The following is a 15,917-nucleotide window of genomic DNA, read 5'->3' on the forward strand; positions in this document are numbered from 1 at the left end:
CAGGAACACCCATGACCCATGGGGGAAGAGGAAGGTCTTCAGAGAGGAGGAATGTGAAGTGAAAGTGCTGAAGAGTGCAAATATTTAAATGTTTCTTTCAGTTTCTACACAGCAAAAGTGCAGTGAACAAGACAGTGATCAAGCCATCAGTGAACAAACTATTTACTGTAAATGAAAAAGTTTTAAAGAGTATAAGAGCTATGAAGAGCTTTTGGTGCTTTCTGGTCGGTGGGACATGTCTGTGGTGCCCATGACCACAACAAACCGAAGTCTTGTGATCTCTGTAGTGCTTGAAACAGCTTACATGGGATTTATGGTCCTGTATGTGTATTTATTTTGCCTCATGTAGAGAGAAACTTCAGCGCAGTGCAGAAGTGCAGCTCTCCAAAGAGCAAAAAATGACGATAGAACTGTGTGCAAGTAGAAGGGTAGAGTTCTAAGCCATTATTTCTAGCAGGCTGTAAATGTGTTCTTTTCTGCTGTAATATTGGTAACCAAGGTATGCAGAAGACCATCTCTGAACACACACATGAAACCATGAGGCAGCACAAGACCACACCGCACTGAGGCTACAGTTCTCATGGGCTCACCAAAACTGGACAATAGAAGATTGGAAAAATATTGCTCAGATGGTAGGGTCAGAATCAGACATAAAAGGATGGCTCCATCGTGCCTTCTATGAACAGGGGCCCGTTCTTCGTACCTCGCTAAGTAGGTTAGCTGGATTTGATTGTTGACGATTTCGCGTGATCTTGGATCGTTCGGTTCCCCGAAGCTCATCTGGGACTTGCTGCCATAGCAACAGAGCCGTAAGCGTAAACCTGCTCGGGAGCAGGTTTACTTTATGTAAACAGGATTAGATCGCGGCCACTCAGGTATGTCCGCTTCATTTATACAAAAGCAACAGCGATATTCCACCACTGTTTCACCATAAATAAATAACATCAATGTAACCAAAGATAATGCAGCACCTGATCCATTTATTGATTTCACACAGATACATACAGGTTATTTCCTAAAAAAGGGAAATGTACTATTAACATTCTATTACATGTATGTGATTATTACAGATGTAATTCATATTTCAGAGTAGTAATTGTAAATTACTTCGTGTAATCAAGATGAGAGACCACGGCTATAAAAGCCAAGGTGGATTTGGGAAGTCTGTCGCAGCCATGTCCTGTCCGTTTACGCGAGCAGCCCATTGCGGAAGGTGCAAGATTGATAAGGAGAGTTTTCAGAATTCAGCGTATATTGCGGGACAGACAGGATCCTTTAGCTCAGCGCGACAGTGTGCTCATAGAGAAATATCGATATTCCCGTGAGGGTATTATTTACTTAACCAACTTGTTGACGAGGGGGTGCAGGACCACCACCTGTCTTTGTTTGCTCTGCCCTTTTCTTGGTTGCTGTTATGAACAAACAAACAGATTATTTCAGGGTCTCTTTCCAAGAGACGAAAAGCAATATAAGTGATAAATATTACCATTCTGTAGAATATTCTTATATTTCACTTTTACTTGTTCCCATGTTCTAGTGGGTCCTGTTGTGGCTCTAATGTGAAAGGGGATATAATATAACATAATATAATATAATGTAATATAATATTGGATAATATAGTGTAATATAATAAATCTACCCTACCGCCTACTGGTGTTGGCCAGAGGGGCCGATGGCGCGATATGGCAGCCTCGCTTCTGTCAGTCTGCGCCAGGGCAGCTGTGGCTACAACCGTAGCTGCCTCCACCAGTGTGTGAATGTGAGAGTGACTGAATAGTGGCATTGTCATGCGCTTTGGGTGCCTTGAAAAGCGCTATATCAATCCAATCCATTATTATTATTGTTATTATTAAATTACTTACGAGTTTAATTTGTCAGCAACTTTCTGCCAGCCCTCTCTCCTTGCTTTTGCAGCCTTTGCAGTGTTCCCTTGCGTTCTGATTAAACTCTGAAACTCCTGAAATCCCTCACTCAGGAGTTCTTGCTCTGCTGCCGAAAAATACCGAGCGCGCTCCTTCGACATTTTCGCCGACCAATCAGAGGGTTGCCGATCAATGTTTCTACTATCGATGCGTAGCCCCTTTTACGACACCCAGTGATCTCACATTACTTCATCCAGCTGTACTAATCGTCAACAGCAGGTGTGTTCGGGGAACCGGATTAGCGAGCTCACAGTTAGCGCGATGATTTGGTCTTGGATGTGTCATTTGATCTTGGATGTAGTAAGCGACGTACGAAGAACGGGCCCCAGTTCCGGCTGGTGGTGGTGTTATAGTGTGGGGGAAATTTTCTTAGCACAATTTGGGCTCCTTAGTACCAACTAAGCATCCTTTAAACACCACAGCCTGCCTGAGTGTTGTTGCTGACCGTGTACATCTCTTTATGGCCACAGTGTAACATCGTCTGATGTCTGCTCCCAGCAGGAATACACACTATGTCACAAAACTCAGATCCTCTCAAACTGGTTCCTTGAACATAGCCTCCACAGTCACCAGATCTCAGTCCAATAGAGCTCCTTTGAGATGTGGTGGAACGTTTGTAAGAAGATGGCGCTGGATGTCATGGCACGCCGTCTCTCGGTTCTGCAATGTTTATGTTTTATGTTCTTAGTGGTGTCCCTGCTAGTTTAAAAAACCCACTCCCTGTTGGTATATGAGTGTAACACGCGGCGACACTAAAGCGGTCGCGCCAGAATGTCACGCTAAAAAGAAAGATTCTTTAAAATACAAGGGGGAGCAAGCGAGTCAGAGTCGGGCACCGAGAGGAAGCAGGTCTGATCAGAAACAGTTTATTACTAGGCCAGGGAGCACAAATAAAAACACCCTTAAAATGTACGTAATAAAATGTTGTCAATCTACTAAAACTAAATAAAACAATTCTAAAACCCGTAAAACTACCATTTTCTACATTCACTAACCCCCCCCCCCCCCTATAATTATGCCACATGTTCATTATGGGTCCATCAGCAGGCCAGGAATTCCTTCTTTAGAGCAGAGTCCACGCCAGCCTCGTCTTCGGCAGACAAACAACAGTAGAGACACTACTCACAAATGCAGGCAGAGGTAAACCTCTGCCCTGCTGCCAATCACACACGCTGTCTCTCACTGTTGCCGTTCCATGAGGTCAGGACTGGGTCGCCGTGTCACGCTGGCCATCTCGCATTAACCTTCCAGTCTGGGGCCTCTCTCCTTCAGTGCTCAGCTAGCCTGTTTTTAAAAGGTCTTTACACAGCTGATAGGCCACCTCTGGACACACCCCTGCCTCAGCAAGTGGTCCCTATCAGCTGTCCCATGTGCAGCCAGTCCACAGTGGATAAAAACCGTGTCACATAAAACACTAAAAACCATGCAATAGAAACAGAATAAAACCATGCAAATAAAACGACACTCATAAATAAACACTAAAAATCAGAATAAAAACAATATACAAGATAAATACAAATTTCCACTGTGTGACATCAGCGACAGACGCTGCTTAATATCTGTGACTCACTACTGAAGCTCCCCAGCGTTAGCGAGTGATGTGGAGGACTCCCGCCGCCTCTGGCGTCGGTACCGGAGGAACTGCATCGCCGTGATCCCCCTGGAATCCTTTGAAACGGACGCGCTGGAGAAGTGGACGAATGCACGGCATGTGCTCTGGGAAGCGTGTTCGGGTCAGAACTTGGATGCAGCAGGTCCTTACCATCAGTGACTCTGGCTGTTTAGGACTTTATTTTGGCCTCAAACAGCGTTGCCTTCTTCCTGTTTACCTGACGTCATCAGAGCACGCTCACCCGAGGCTGCTTTATTGGTCGCCATGCCGACGGGATACGAGGGAAGGTGGAGCAAATATGAACAACCTACAATTACTGCCTGCTAGCACGGATAGACAGAGAGTTAAATTAGCTCTCTTAAACGCAAGATCTGTATAAAATAAAACTCATGCTCTTCGGGCTTTTTTGGTACTCATAAGCTGAATGTCATGTTCCTAACTGAGACATGGCTGCGCGCTGGTGAAGTGGCACCCTTGCTGGAACTTTGCCCCACCGATGCCAGTTTCTTCAGCTCCCCCAGGTTGTCTGAAAATTGTGTTTTACCTATTCTAGACCACTCAGCAATTTTATTTGATATTTTAATCCCTAAATCTCCAGCTTCTGAGAGGGGAAAATTGCCCCTCAGATCATCTCGTTATATTAGCCCCGAAGCATTGTTTGGAGTTAAATTACATCTACCTGATGTGTTGGACCCTATTTTTACTCAGGAGTTATGTGTGGACACCTTGACTGCGAATCTTAATAATACACTTCTTGAACTACTGGACTCTGTTGCTCCCGTAAAGAAGTTGAAATGTCAAAAAAGGAACCCTATGCCTTGGTTAAATGAGAAGCTCTTGAACTTGAGAAGAAATTGTAGAAAAGCAGAGCATCACTGGAGATCTTCCAGACTAGACATATTTCTCCAGGCTTGGAAGGACTCATTATCTTCTCTTCAATCAGCGATATCGACAGTGAAAGCAAATTATTTCTCAAATCTCATCATGAGTCATAAACATAACTCAAAACTCCTTTTCAACACAGTGTCGCAACTTACAGAGAATAAGTCAACTCTCTGCTGTTCTAATTTGATAGCTCATGACTTTCTTACGTTTTTCAGAGACAGGGCTGAAACACTTAGAAATCATATTACTCCCTCCTCAAGCTGTTCATTAGACTACTCAGCTGCTTTGCCTGTTGGTGCTGATAAACTGTTCTGTGACTTCAAGGTTATTTCTCTGTCTGGATTAACTAAGGTTGTAAAAGCAGCTCAATGTACAACCTGTTCTTTGGATCCTCTACCAGCCTGGGTTATAAAGGAACTGTGGTCAGTATTAGGACCCTACATTCTGTTTCTTTTAAATACTTCATTGATGACCGGAGTCTTTTCTGAATGTTTTAAATCAGCTGTGGTAGTGCCAATCTTGAAAAAGCCTGGACTGGATGTTGATATGGTCGCAAACTATAGACCCATCTCACATCTGTCTTTTTTATCTAAAATCTTTGAAAAAGTGGTTTTTAAGCAGCTCACTGAGCATTTGTCAACAAGCAATCTGTTTGAACCATTTCAGTCTGCTTTTAGACCAAATCACTCCACAGAAACAGCTTTAGTCAAAGTGGTAAATGATCTGCTGGTAAATGCAGACAATGATTGCACTTCAGTTTTATTACTGCTGGATCTAAGTGCTGCAGTTGACACTGTGGACCACTCCATATTATTGGATAGGCTTGAACATTTTATTGGAATTACAGGAAATGTTTTATCATGGCTGAGATCTTACCTGCTTGGGAGGTCTCAGGCTGTTAGTTTTAAAAATGGTAAATGGTAAATGGCCTGCATTTGTATAGTGCTTTACTCAGTCCCTAAGGACCCCAAAGCGCTTTACACTACATTCAGTCATTCACCCATTCACACACATTCACACACTGGCAATGGCAAGCTACATTGTAGCCACAGCTGCCCTGGGGCGCACTGACAGAGACTTGTGCAGTGAGGCATGAGGTCCCTCAGGGCTCCTTACTTGGACCATTGCTGTTTTCTATGTACCTGCTCCCTTTGGTGTTCTTTTACATTCTTTTAATGTAACCTTTCATTGTTACGCTGATAACCTGCAGCTTTATGTTCCTTTAACCACTGGAAATTGTGCTGAAGTCTCTAAACTAGAATGTTGTTTTTCTGCAATTAAGGGCTGGTTATCGGATAATTTCTTGTTCCTAAATACTGATAAGGCAGAGTTGATGGTCATTGGGCCACACAAATTTCATCACTTGTCCCAAAATTTCATCTTGAAAATTGATGACAGTGTCATAAATTGCAGGAACAAGGTAAAAAACTTGGGTGTGTGGTTCGACATGGTGCTCTCCTTTGAAACTCATGTAAAAGAGATAACAAAATCCGCCTTTTATCATTTGAGGAACATAGCCAGAATCAGACAAGTTTTGTCAAGCGACACTGCAGAGGTCTTCCCGTATTGATTATTGCAATGCTCTTCTTTCTGGCCTACCAAAGAAAAAGTTTTAGAAGTCTACAGATGGTGCAAAATGCTCGCATTTCAATAGGAACGGGGAAATTTGAGCACATTACCCCTGTTCTGAGATCTCTGCATTGGCTACCTTGTCAGGTTCGAGCAGATTTTAAGGTCCTGCTCTCACCTACAAGGCTTTAAACGGATTGGCACCTACATACCTCTCCAACCTTTTACACCTTTATGTTCCATCTCGTGCTCTACGATCTCAGGACTCTGGCCTTCTAAAAGTTCCTAGAGCCAGAAAAAAGACAATTGGAGAGCGTGCTTTTTCTTTTCGTGCCCCATTTCTTTGGAACAACCTCCCTCAAGATATTCGGCAGGCATGCTCTGTGGAGGTTTTTAAAACTAAGTCGAAGACACATTTGTTCACCCGATCCTACATGTCTTAATTCTATGGCTTTTAGTTTTTAATTTTTCATTGTTTTTAACTTGTATTGTGTCTTTTACCTATATTGCTATGTATCACTTTCATTTTATTTATCTCTTTAGTTGTACAGCACTTTGTTTGAAAGCACTTTATAAATAAAGTTATTATTATTATTATTAACAGGAGACAGCTCTGCAGCAGCTGTGTGATTGTATCGTGTCAATATGAACTAAAATCTCTGAGGAAACTTTCCAGCTCCTTGTTCACATTTTCCTCATAGAATATAAAGTTTACTTGCACTCGCTAATATTATGATGCATACAAGCATTATGAGAGCTGCATTACATAGAAAATAATAATTTATTATATGTTTTTATGTGAAAGAAGGAAAATAGGATAAAGTGAATTACCTACAATTAGAGGATTCTGGTGTGAGGGGTCTTTTTTTTTTCTTTGCTTAATTTTTTTTGCAGAATTGCACATATGGTTGAAAAGTCTTGAATGCTTTGTGTTCATTTAATTTTTAGAGTTTCTAATAAATTGCTTGCACCTGACCTGACAACACTGTACAGTCTTGAGCATAAAACCTGTTTTGATATGTTATCGTGAAATCAGAGGTTCTGAATTTAGTTTGAAAACCAGCTTTGGGGTTCAGAGTTTTGAGAAAAGGACAGAAACTTTGCAGAAATGTGTCTTAGATTTTGAAAAGCGAAAATCAGATTCTCTCTAAATAAAAAGCACGAGGGACACCAAGTTCTTTGAAGTAGGAAAATATGTTACAAAATCTTTAACTGGTCTTTTATTGACAGGAATAGTTATTGAAGCAAGTGGGTGTTCACCCACTCCGGACCAGGTTATGTCTGCAGCATATGCTACCATGGTTATATACACTGATTTTCATCAAGGATCACCTCTGAAGTTACTCAAAGCCCACTTTCTGGCAGAGGCCTCTGTGTGTGTGATTGACTTTTGCCTGTATAAATGTGTTTTAGTGAGTGAGAGCTTCCTTAGAGATTTGCAAGAAGGTAAAATGAGACCTGCAAAATGCATCAAACTGGATGAAAACATTTAAGGTTTCATGATATGAGTGACTGATTACATAAGATAGATCAGACAAAGGAAGCACTTTTAAACTACTGCAGGATGATAGTCTGAACCCGACAGTGTTGCTGATCTGTCTCTGCCTCTCTATCAGTGCTCTCTGAGGACTGGGATCGTGTTCACACTGAGGACGAGCTCTTCAGGAGTTTGTTTAGAGGCTACAGCAAGTGGACTCGACCGGCGAAGAACGTCACAGACGTGGTCATCGTCAAGTTTGGCCTGTCCATCGCCCAGCTTATAGATGTGGTAGGAAATTTAACCATACCTTCAAAACTTTAAAAACTATTCCCCCTTTCTGTTTTGTGCCATTGCACCTACTAGGGCGTTAGATGCATGGCTCACTCGCTGTGTCCACTTCATTTACAAAAAACAGGATGAGAAAAATCAGATGATGACAACCAACGTGTGGCTGAAACAGGTGGGTGAAAACAAAAACTGGGTCTGAAAGTTAAGTAAATGTAATTCAAATGTGTTTTGTGTCCTAAAATGACATAAAAATGTGTATTCATTGAAAGGAATGGACGGATTACAAGCTGCGGTGGAGTCCTTCTGACTTCAACAATGTGACGTCCATCAGAGTCCCTTCTGAGCTCATCTGGGTGCCCGACATTGTGCTGTACAACAAGTAAAAACCACACGCATGATTCACGAGTCCACCCTTCTCCTCGTCCTCCTTCATCCTGTCAAACTCATCTTAAAATTCACTGAGAGTAGAGAAGCAATGACATCAGTCTATCCCAGGAGGCCAGGATTTGGGGGCTTAGCAAGGTAACCCCAGGTTAAACCCAGGGCTTTCAGCGTTACAGTGGTGCTCTTTACATCTTACCAGATTGCATCGCCACGGTAACTTGTGCTGCACGCCTAACCTTCTTAGGCACAAGTTATGTTTGAAATAAGAGGCTTGCAAGTGCAACACCACCTTCTACTGACCGGTAAGTTCTCTGGAGGACAGCATGTCTATTCCTTAAAGTGTCCTCTAACCTCAATGAGCAGATAACAGAGTAAACATTTTGAGAGGCAGCCTATGATCCTAAAAAATCCAAATACAGTTTTTCCCCCTCATTTCTTTATATTCTATTGGGAAAACAGAGTACTGAGCAACACATAAATACTTAAATATTTTTCACTAATAACAAATAGTATTTCTGCTTCTGGTGCCTAAATAATTATTTCTTGTTATTTCTTTAAATAGTCTTCAGGAATAGTTCTCCAGGCTTCTTGAAGGACATTCAAAGCTCTTATTTGGATGTTTCTGCCTTTTGTTCTGTTCTCTGTCAACATGATCCCACACTGCTTCAATAATGTTGAGGTCCGGGCTCTGAGGAGGCCAATCCATGACTGATAGTGTTCCACTGTGTCTTTTTCTATCCAGGTATGATTTTGCTGCACTGGCAGTGTGTTTGGGATCATTATCATGCTGAAAATGAAAAATGTTATAATAATAATAATGGATTGGATTTATACAGTGGGGCAAAAAAGTATTTAGTCAGCCACCGATTGTGCAAGTTCCCCCACCTAAAATGATGACAGAGGTCAGTAATTTGCACCAGAGGTACACTTCAACTGTGAGATACAGAATGTGAAAAAAAAATCCATGAATCCACATGGTAGGATTTGTAAAGAATTTATTCGTAAATTAGGGTGGAAAATAAGTATTTGGTCAATAACAAAAATACAACTCAATACTTTGTAACATAACCTTTGTTGGCAATAACAGAGGTCAAACGTTTACTATAGGTCTTTACCAGGTTTGCACACACAGTAGCTGGTATTTTGGCCCATTCCTCCATGCAGATCTTCTCGAGAGCAGTGATGTTTTGGGGCTGTCGCCGAGCAACACGGACTTTCAACTCCCGCCACAGATTTTCTATGGGGTTGAGGTCTGGAGACTGGCTAGGCCACTCCAGGACTTTCAAATGCTTCTTACGGAGCCACTCCTTTGTTGCCCGGGCGGTGTGTTTTGGATCATTGTTATGTTGGAAGACCCAGCCTCGTTTCATCCTCAAAGTTCTCACTGATGGAAGGAGGTTTTGGCTCAAAATCTCACGATACATGGCCCCATTCATTCTGTCCTTAACACGGATCAGTCGTCCTGTCCCCTTGGCAGAAAAACAGCCCCATAGCATGATGTTTCCACCCCCATGCTTCACAGTAGGTATGGTGTTCTTGGGATGCAACTCAGTATTCTTCTTCCTCCAAACACGACGAGTTGAGTTTATACCAAAAAGTTTTACTTTGGTTTCATCTGACCACATGACATTCTCCCAATCCTCTGCTGTATCATCCATGTGCTCTCTGGCAAACTTCAGACGGGCCTGGACATGCACTGGCTTCAGCAGCGGAACACGTCTGGGCACTGTGGGATTTGATTCCCTGCCGTTGTAGTGTGTTACTGATGGTGACCTTTGTTACTTTGGTCCCAGCTCTCTGCAGGTCATTCACCAGGTCCCCCCGTGTGGTTCTGGGATCTTTGCTCACCGTTCTCATGATCATTTTGACCCCACGGGATGAGATCTTGCGTGGAGCCCCAGATCGAGGGAGATTATCAGTGGTCTTGTATGTCTTCCATTTTCTGATGATCGCTCCCACAGTTGATTTTTTCACACCAAGCTGCTTGCCTATTGTAGATTCACTCTTCCCAGTCTGGTGCAGGTCTACAATACTTTTCCTGGTGTCCTTCGAAAGCTCTTTGGTCTTGGCCATGGCGGAGTTTGGAGTCTGACTGTTTGAGGCTGTGGACAGGTGTCTTTTATACAGATGATGAGTTCAAACAGGTGCCATTCATACAGGTAACGAGTGGGGGACAGAAAAGCTTCTTACAGAAGACGTTACAGGTCTGTGAGAGCCAGAGATTTTCCTTGTTTGAGGTGACCAAATACTTATTTTCCACCCTAATTTACGAATAAATTCTTTACAAATCCTACCATGTGAATTCATGGATTTTTTTTTCACATTCTGTATCTCACAGTTGAAGTGTACCTCTGGTGCAAATTACTGACCTCTGTCATCATTTTAAGTGGGGGAACTTGCACAATCGGTGGCTGACTAAATACTTTTTTGCCCCACTGTATAGCGCTTTTCAAGGCACCCAAAGCGCTTTACAATGCCATTATTCATTCACTCTCACATTCACACACTGGTGGAGGCAAGCTACAGTTGTAGCCACAGCTGCCCTGGGGCAGAATGACAGAAGCGAGGCTGCCATATCGCGCCATCGGCCCCTCTGGCCAACACCAGTAGGCGGTAAGGTAAAGTGTCTTGCCCAGTTACCTGTTATCAGTTAAACATTTTCCAAATGGTATTATGTGGTAGATCAAAGTCTGAAGGTACTTTTCTGAGTTCATAATTCATTCATTTTGACAAGATCCCCAACACCACTGGCTGAAATGCAGCCTGAAACCATGACAGAGCCTCCACCGTGTTTTAGAGATGCCTGTAAACCACTCTTGTTGTACCTCTCTCCTCACCTCCTATGTATGTATGTACTGATGATGAACCAAAGCAGAACCAAACATTTCAAATTCATCACTCCTGAAGACCGTTTGCCACAGTTCTTGTTTAATTTTCATACCTCAGCGTTTTCTCCCTGCTTTCCTTCATTAAGAATGGCTTCTGACAGCCACACTTCCACCGAGACCATTTCTGATGAGGATTTAGTGAACAGTAGATGGATCAGTTGAAGGCCCTGGTGCATCTCTCAGGTCCTGTGTCAGGTCTTTGCTGGATTTTTTTTTCCTGTTACTTAAAGACATGACTTTCAGATAGTGTTCATCTGCTGAAAATATGTCTGTATTGTATTTTTCGGGTCAACTAAAGAAATGGATGTGTTTTTGTGAAAGGCTGTTAGTAGCAAAGTGCCTAACGATTTAGTACAGCCCATAATCTTAATTTAGGACATTTTTTATATATAAAAACATATTCCCTCTGTGCAACGCACCAACATCATAAGAAACAGACTGAAGGTTTAAAACAAATAAATGAATTACATGCTCTGTGCCACTTCTCAGCCATGCAGATTATTTGTTTTCGTCGTTATGATTTGTGGGATGGTATTATCTCCTTTAACAACAGGTGTTCCAGATTATCCTCTCCTAAAGATAATAAAGGAAGAATTGAAGCATTGTCCTTCGTATTTACAGAGGTCGACCTGTTCTTACGACGCTTCCCATGCAGATATTTGCAGATATTTCAGGATCATTTCACTCAGTTTGAACCTTCCTGAAAAACTTGACTATTCAGCTACAACCCTTGAGTTTTCAACCACCATCATGTGACCCCTATCCAAAGAGCAAATAAGCCAGATAAAGATCTCTATAAACCCTGCAAAAACATCTGGGGGTAAATAAGGATTATTAACTCTTATTTTATTTGGATTTAAAATATTGAGTCACGCTCACAGCAGATGCTCAAGGACACACATACTGTTCCTGAACAGAGACGACTTTCTGTAGGTGGACCTGGAAATTATCTGTAGTGATCAATTAGCTGCTTGATCCATAACACAGTCCTCCTTCATTGAAGAGCGAAAGAGGAGTTGAGGTCACTTACATGGAGACAAACAGCTCCATGGTATTTTCTGCATTTTCCTGCATATCAATTGGCGATGCATGCAAATTATGCTGTTGAATAAATGACCCTGATTCTGTTGCGGATGCACGGCGATGTTGCATCACACAGTTTTAGTTGAGTTTCCAGCCCTCGGGGCTCGGGGGAGTATTAAAATTGGTCTGGATGGAGATGAAACTCTCTCCGCTTTCAGTGAAAATGAGCTTGCATCGGTGTCATTTACATTCAGCTATCAATTATTAAGCATAGCTCGTGTAAATGGGCATAGCTCCAGGTTTATTGATTCACCTTCTGAGTTTAAAAACTAATGAAATTAAAACTTTTTACCCTCTTTTCTTGTTAAAGTGCTGACGGGGAGTTCGCTGTCACCCACATGACCAAGGCACAGCTGTTTTACACCGGTCGTATCCGCTGGGTACCGCCCGCCATCTACAAATCCTCCTGCTCCATCGACGTCACCTTCTTCCCCTTTGACCAGCAGAGCTGCAAGATGAAGTTCGGATCCTGGACGTATGACCGTGCCAAGATCGACCTGGAGCCCTTTGAGAACACCGTGGACCTGAAGGTGGGAACACGTGGGTGGAGGTTGCTCTGCTTCCCCTCCCCCTCCACATTCCTCCCTCATACTCTCTTATGATTTCCTTCCTAACACCTCCTGCACCTCTTTACCTCCTCTTATCGGCTCTTCACATGTGTTTTGTTTTACAGAAGAATGCCCGCCAAACTCTCAGGCTGCTAACATTTTAATTAACAAAGTATTTCCCAGCGTCATGTTTCACTGCAGTAATAGGTTCTGGAAAAATTCACAGAATAGTGAAAAAAGAAAAACCCCAAATCCTGGGGAGATTTCTGAGTTGTAAAACGTGGCAGGTTTCTTTAACTCTTTACCCCTTGGACACCTACTAGGACAGGGGTGGCCAACTCCAGGCCTCGAGAGCCAGTGTCCTGCAGGTTTTAGATGTCACCCCGGGTCAGCACACCTGAATCAAATGATTAGTTCATTACCAGGCTTCTGGAGAACTTCAAGAAATGTTGAGGAGGTCATTTAGACATTTCAATCAGCTGTGTTGGATCAAGGATACATCTAAAATCTGCAGGACACCGGATCTCGAGGCCTGGAGTTGGCCACCCCTATACTAGGAGGAACCCTTGAAGCTCTTTTCTGAACTTGGATTTAAAACATGGAAACTATTATAATGGCCTGCAAACTACATCTTAACTGATATACTGAGGTGTTAAAAGGTGTCATTATGGCTACAGGGGAGGTCATGAAATGTTGTCTTTATAGGGGAAAGAGTTAATATGGTGTGATTTTGAAGCACAGAATGCAGAAGTAAGTTTGTTTCTTCAGTTTGACTCCACATGTCTGCATTTGAGATCTCTATCCTGCAACACTTGGAGAGTACGCTGTAACAAAAGGCAGCACTATTTATACAGACAGATACACAAAGGGGTAATCAGGGGCATGAGGCACAGAGGGGAAAACAGGAACAGATAACATGAATGTGACAGGGAAAGTAAAACTAACTGCAACACACAGGAGACAAATGACTACCAAAATAAAAGAGGAAAGAACAATAAACAATAATCATTGTGGGGGATTATTCTCTCCAGTATCTTCATGACTTGTAAGGTCAGCGCAGCTGGCCTGTGGTCATTGGAAGTAGTTGGGTGAGATGTTTTTGTGGACAGGGACAAGACAGAATGTCCTTGAGAGAGTCAGGACCTTATGCAGTTTAAAACTCTGGTTCCTGATAAGACACAGCTGAGCAGCACAACTTTGGGGCTGATGCCATCAGGACCAGCCACTCTGCCAGAGTAGAGTCAAGACAACTCTTTCCTGACTTTTTCAGTTGAGAGGGACATGGAGGTGCAAGCTGTAGGTGCAAAGACAAGGGAAGGGGACAATGTTCATGAGATGAACTGTATGCTGGGTAAGGATGACCAGCAGGGGGAGGTGTGTCAAGCCAAGTGAAGTTTAAGTTGTTAGTACTCTTCTCATTCCACTCCAGCACTAAGTCCCTGCTTTGTTTGGGTCCTGTGAAGATTCTCAGTCCAACCCCTCCTTGTTGTTATTCTGTTATTTCCTGGCTTTCTCCTGTAACAGGCTTTCCCCCTGCTGCTTTAACTTTAAACTTCCTCTGCACAATGTCAGTGTGGCTAAAAAGAGTCTGACTTTTAGGGCTACTGGGAGAGTGGAGAATGGGCAATTGTCAACGCTGTAGGAACCTACAATACCAAGAAATACGACTGCTGTCACGAGATCTACCCCGACATCACTTACTACTTCGTGATCCGCCGCCTGCCGTTGTTCTACACCATCAACCTCATCATCCCCTGCCTTCTCATCTCCTGCCTGACCGTCCTGGTCTTCTACCTGCCATCAGACTGCGGCGAGAAGATCACGCTGTGCATCTCCGTGCTGCTGTCGCTCACTGTCTTCCTGCTGCTCATCACCGAGATCATCCCATCCACATCGCTAGTCATCCCGCTGATTGGGGAGTACCTGCTCTTCACTATGATCTTTGTCACGCTGTCAATCATCATCACCGTGTTTGTTTTGAATGTGCACCACCGATCATCAGAGACTCACACCATGCCCCGGTGGGTTCGGAGGCTTTTCCTGTCTGTGGTGCCGCGCTGGCTCTGCATGAAGCGCCCGCATCATGGACTCAGGCCTGCAAGGTGAGAAAGCCTGTATGACCATTAGAGGCACTGCAGGTTTTTACATGGTCATAAATAGCTTAGTGTAGTTGACTTCTACGTGGTCAAATGTGTATGAGTTGAAGTTTAGGATTGGCTAATTCAATCCAATTAATTAGCTCTCGACTGAGTTAGTGCGGTAATCCACACAGGAAACCACAAAATCTCTGCACAGGTTTATTGTTTTCATTATATGCTTGAACCATTTGGCTGATTTTAATACACATTGCAGAGAGATAACATAGCAGCCCCACCATACATTCACAGCCTCCAAACTCTACTTCTTTTTGTTGTTTAATTGTGGTTGGCAGACAGCTTCTAGGCATTTTACCACCACCTATTGGCAGTAGAAGTATATTGATAATTTGAGGTAGTGGTAAAAATAAGGGAAATATATAATTTAAGGTGACAGATAGTTGTAATCATTAGTTTTTCTGTTTTATATTTTCACAATGTTTTGCTTGTCGTTACAATGTCATTGTAATTTTTCTACAAACCCATCTACCTTTCTTAGGCAACACCACCTGAGCGATAAACTCCTCCCTCTCCAGACTCCGGGCCCCTCCCACAGCATCTGGATCACTCAGGAGTCTGATGTGGATGCTGGAGATGAAATTAACCACTGGGACTTTCATGGTTACTCAAACATGGAGCATTTGGAGAGGTTTGGGTCCCCATCTTGTCTTTCTGCTCGGTCTCTGGGCTATACACTCCTACCACAGACACGGTCCACTGTCAGCTTAGAGTGGGATACCCCTGTGGAGTGTGGTTCGACCCAGAACCAGTGGGACTCTTCTTTGTCTCCTGCTGTCATATCCGCCCTGGAGGGAATAACGTACATCGCTGAACACCTAAGAGCAGAAGATGCAGACTTTTCGGCAAGTATTGGATTTTTTTGGTTATAGATTTGCGGTCAAAAGTTTGCATCAGGGGTGTCAAACATAAGACAGCCTGGGTTTTATATATTTCTCCAAGTTTACTGGCTCATTTTTGGTTTTATGTCTTCTCTCAGGTGAAGGAGGACTGGAAGTATGTGGCCATGGTCGTAGACCGGATCTTCCTGTGGATGTTCATCATAGTGTGTCTGCTGGGGACCGTTGGACTCTTTCTGCCTCCGTGGCTCTCTGGGATGATTTAA

At 43.1% G+C, this 15,917-nt stretch overlaps 1 protein-coding gene across 1 annotated transcript; it reads left to right on the forward strand.

The window, feature by feature from the left end:
• Positions 1–7,886: 7,886 nt before the first annotated feature.
• LOC146642102 (neuronal acetylcholine receptor subunit alpha-2-like) lies at positions 7,887–15,917 on the forward strand. Its single transcript, XM_085397448.1, has 6 exons — positions 7,887–7,928; positions 8,026–8,135; positions 12,422–12,641; positions 14,259–14,761; positions 15,294–15,657; positions 15,792–15,917. Exons 1-6 carry the CDS (start codon positions 7,899–7,901, stop codon positions 15,915–15,917), a joined length of 1,353 nt encoding a protein of 450 aa, XP_085253574.1. The 5' UTR covers positions 7,887–7,898.

The sequence above is a fragment of the Rhamphochromis longiceps genome, linkage group LG23 (assembly GCF_057381845.1).
Source record: "Rhamphochromis longiceps isolate RC_006_pf linkage group LG23, R_longiceps_female_GT1.1, whole genome shotgun sequence".
NCBI classification, from domain to species: domain Eukaryota; kingdom Metazoa; phylum Chordata; class Actinopteri; order Cichliformes; family Cichlidae; genus Rhamphochromis; species Rhamphochromis longiceps.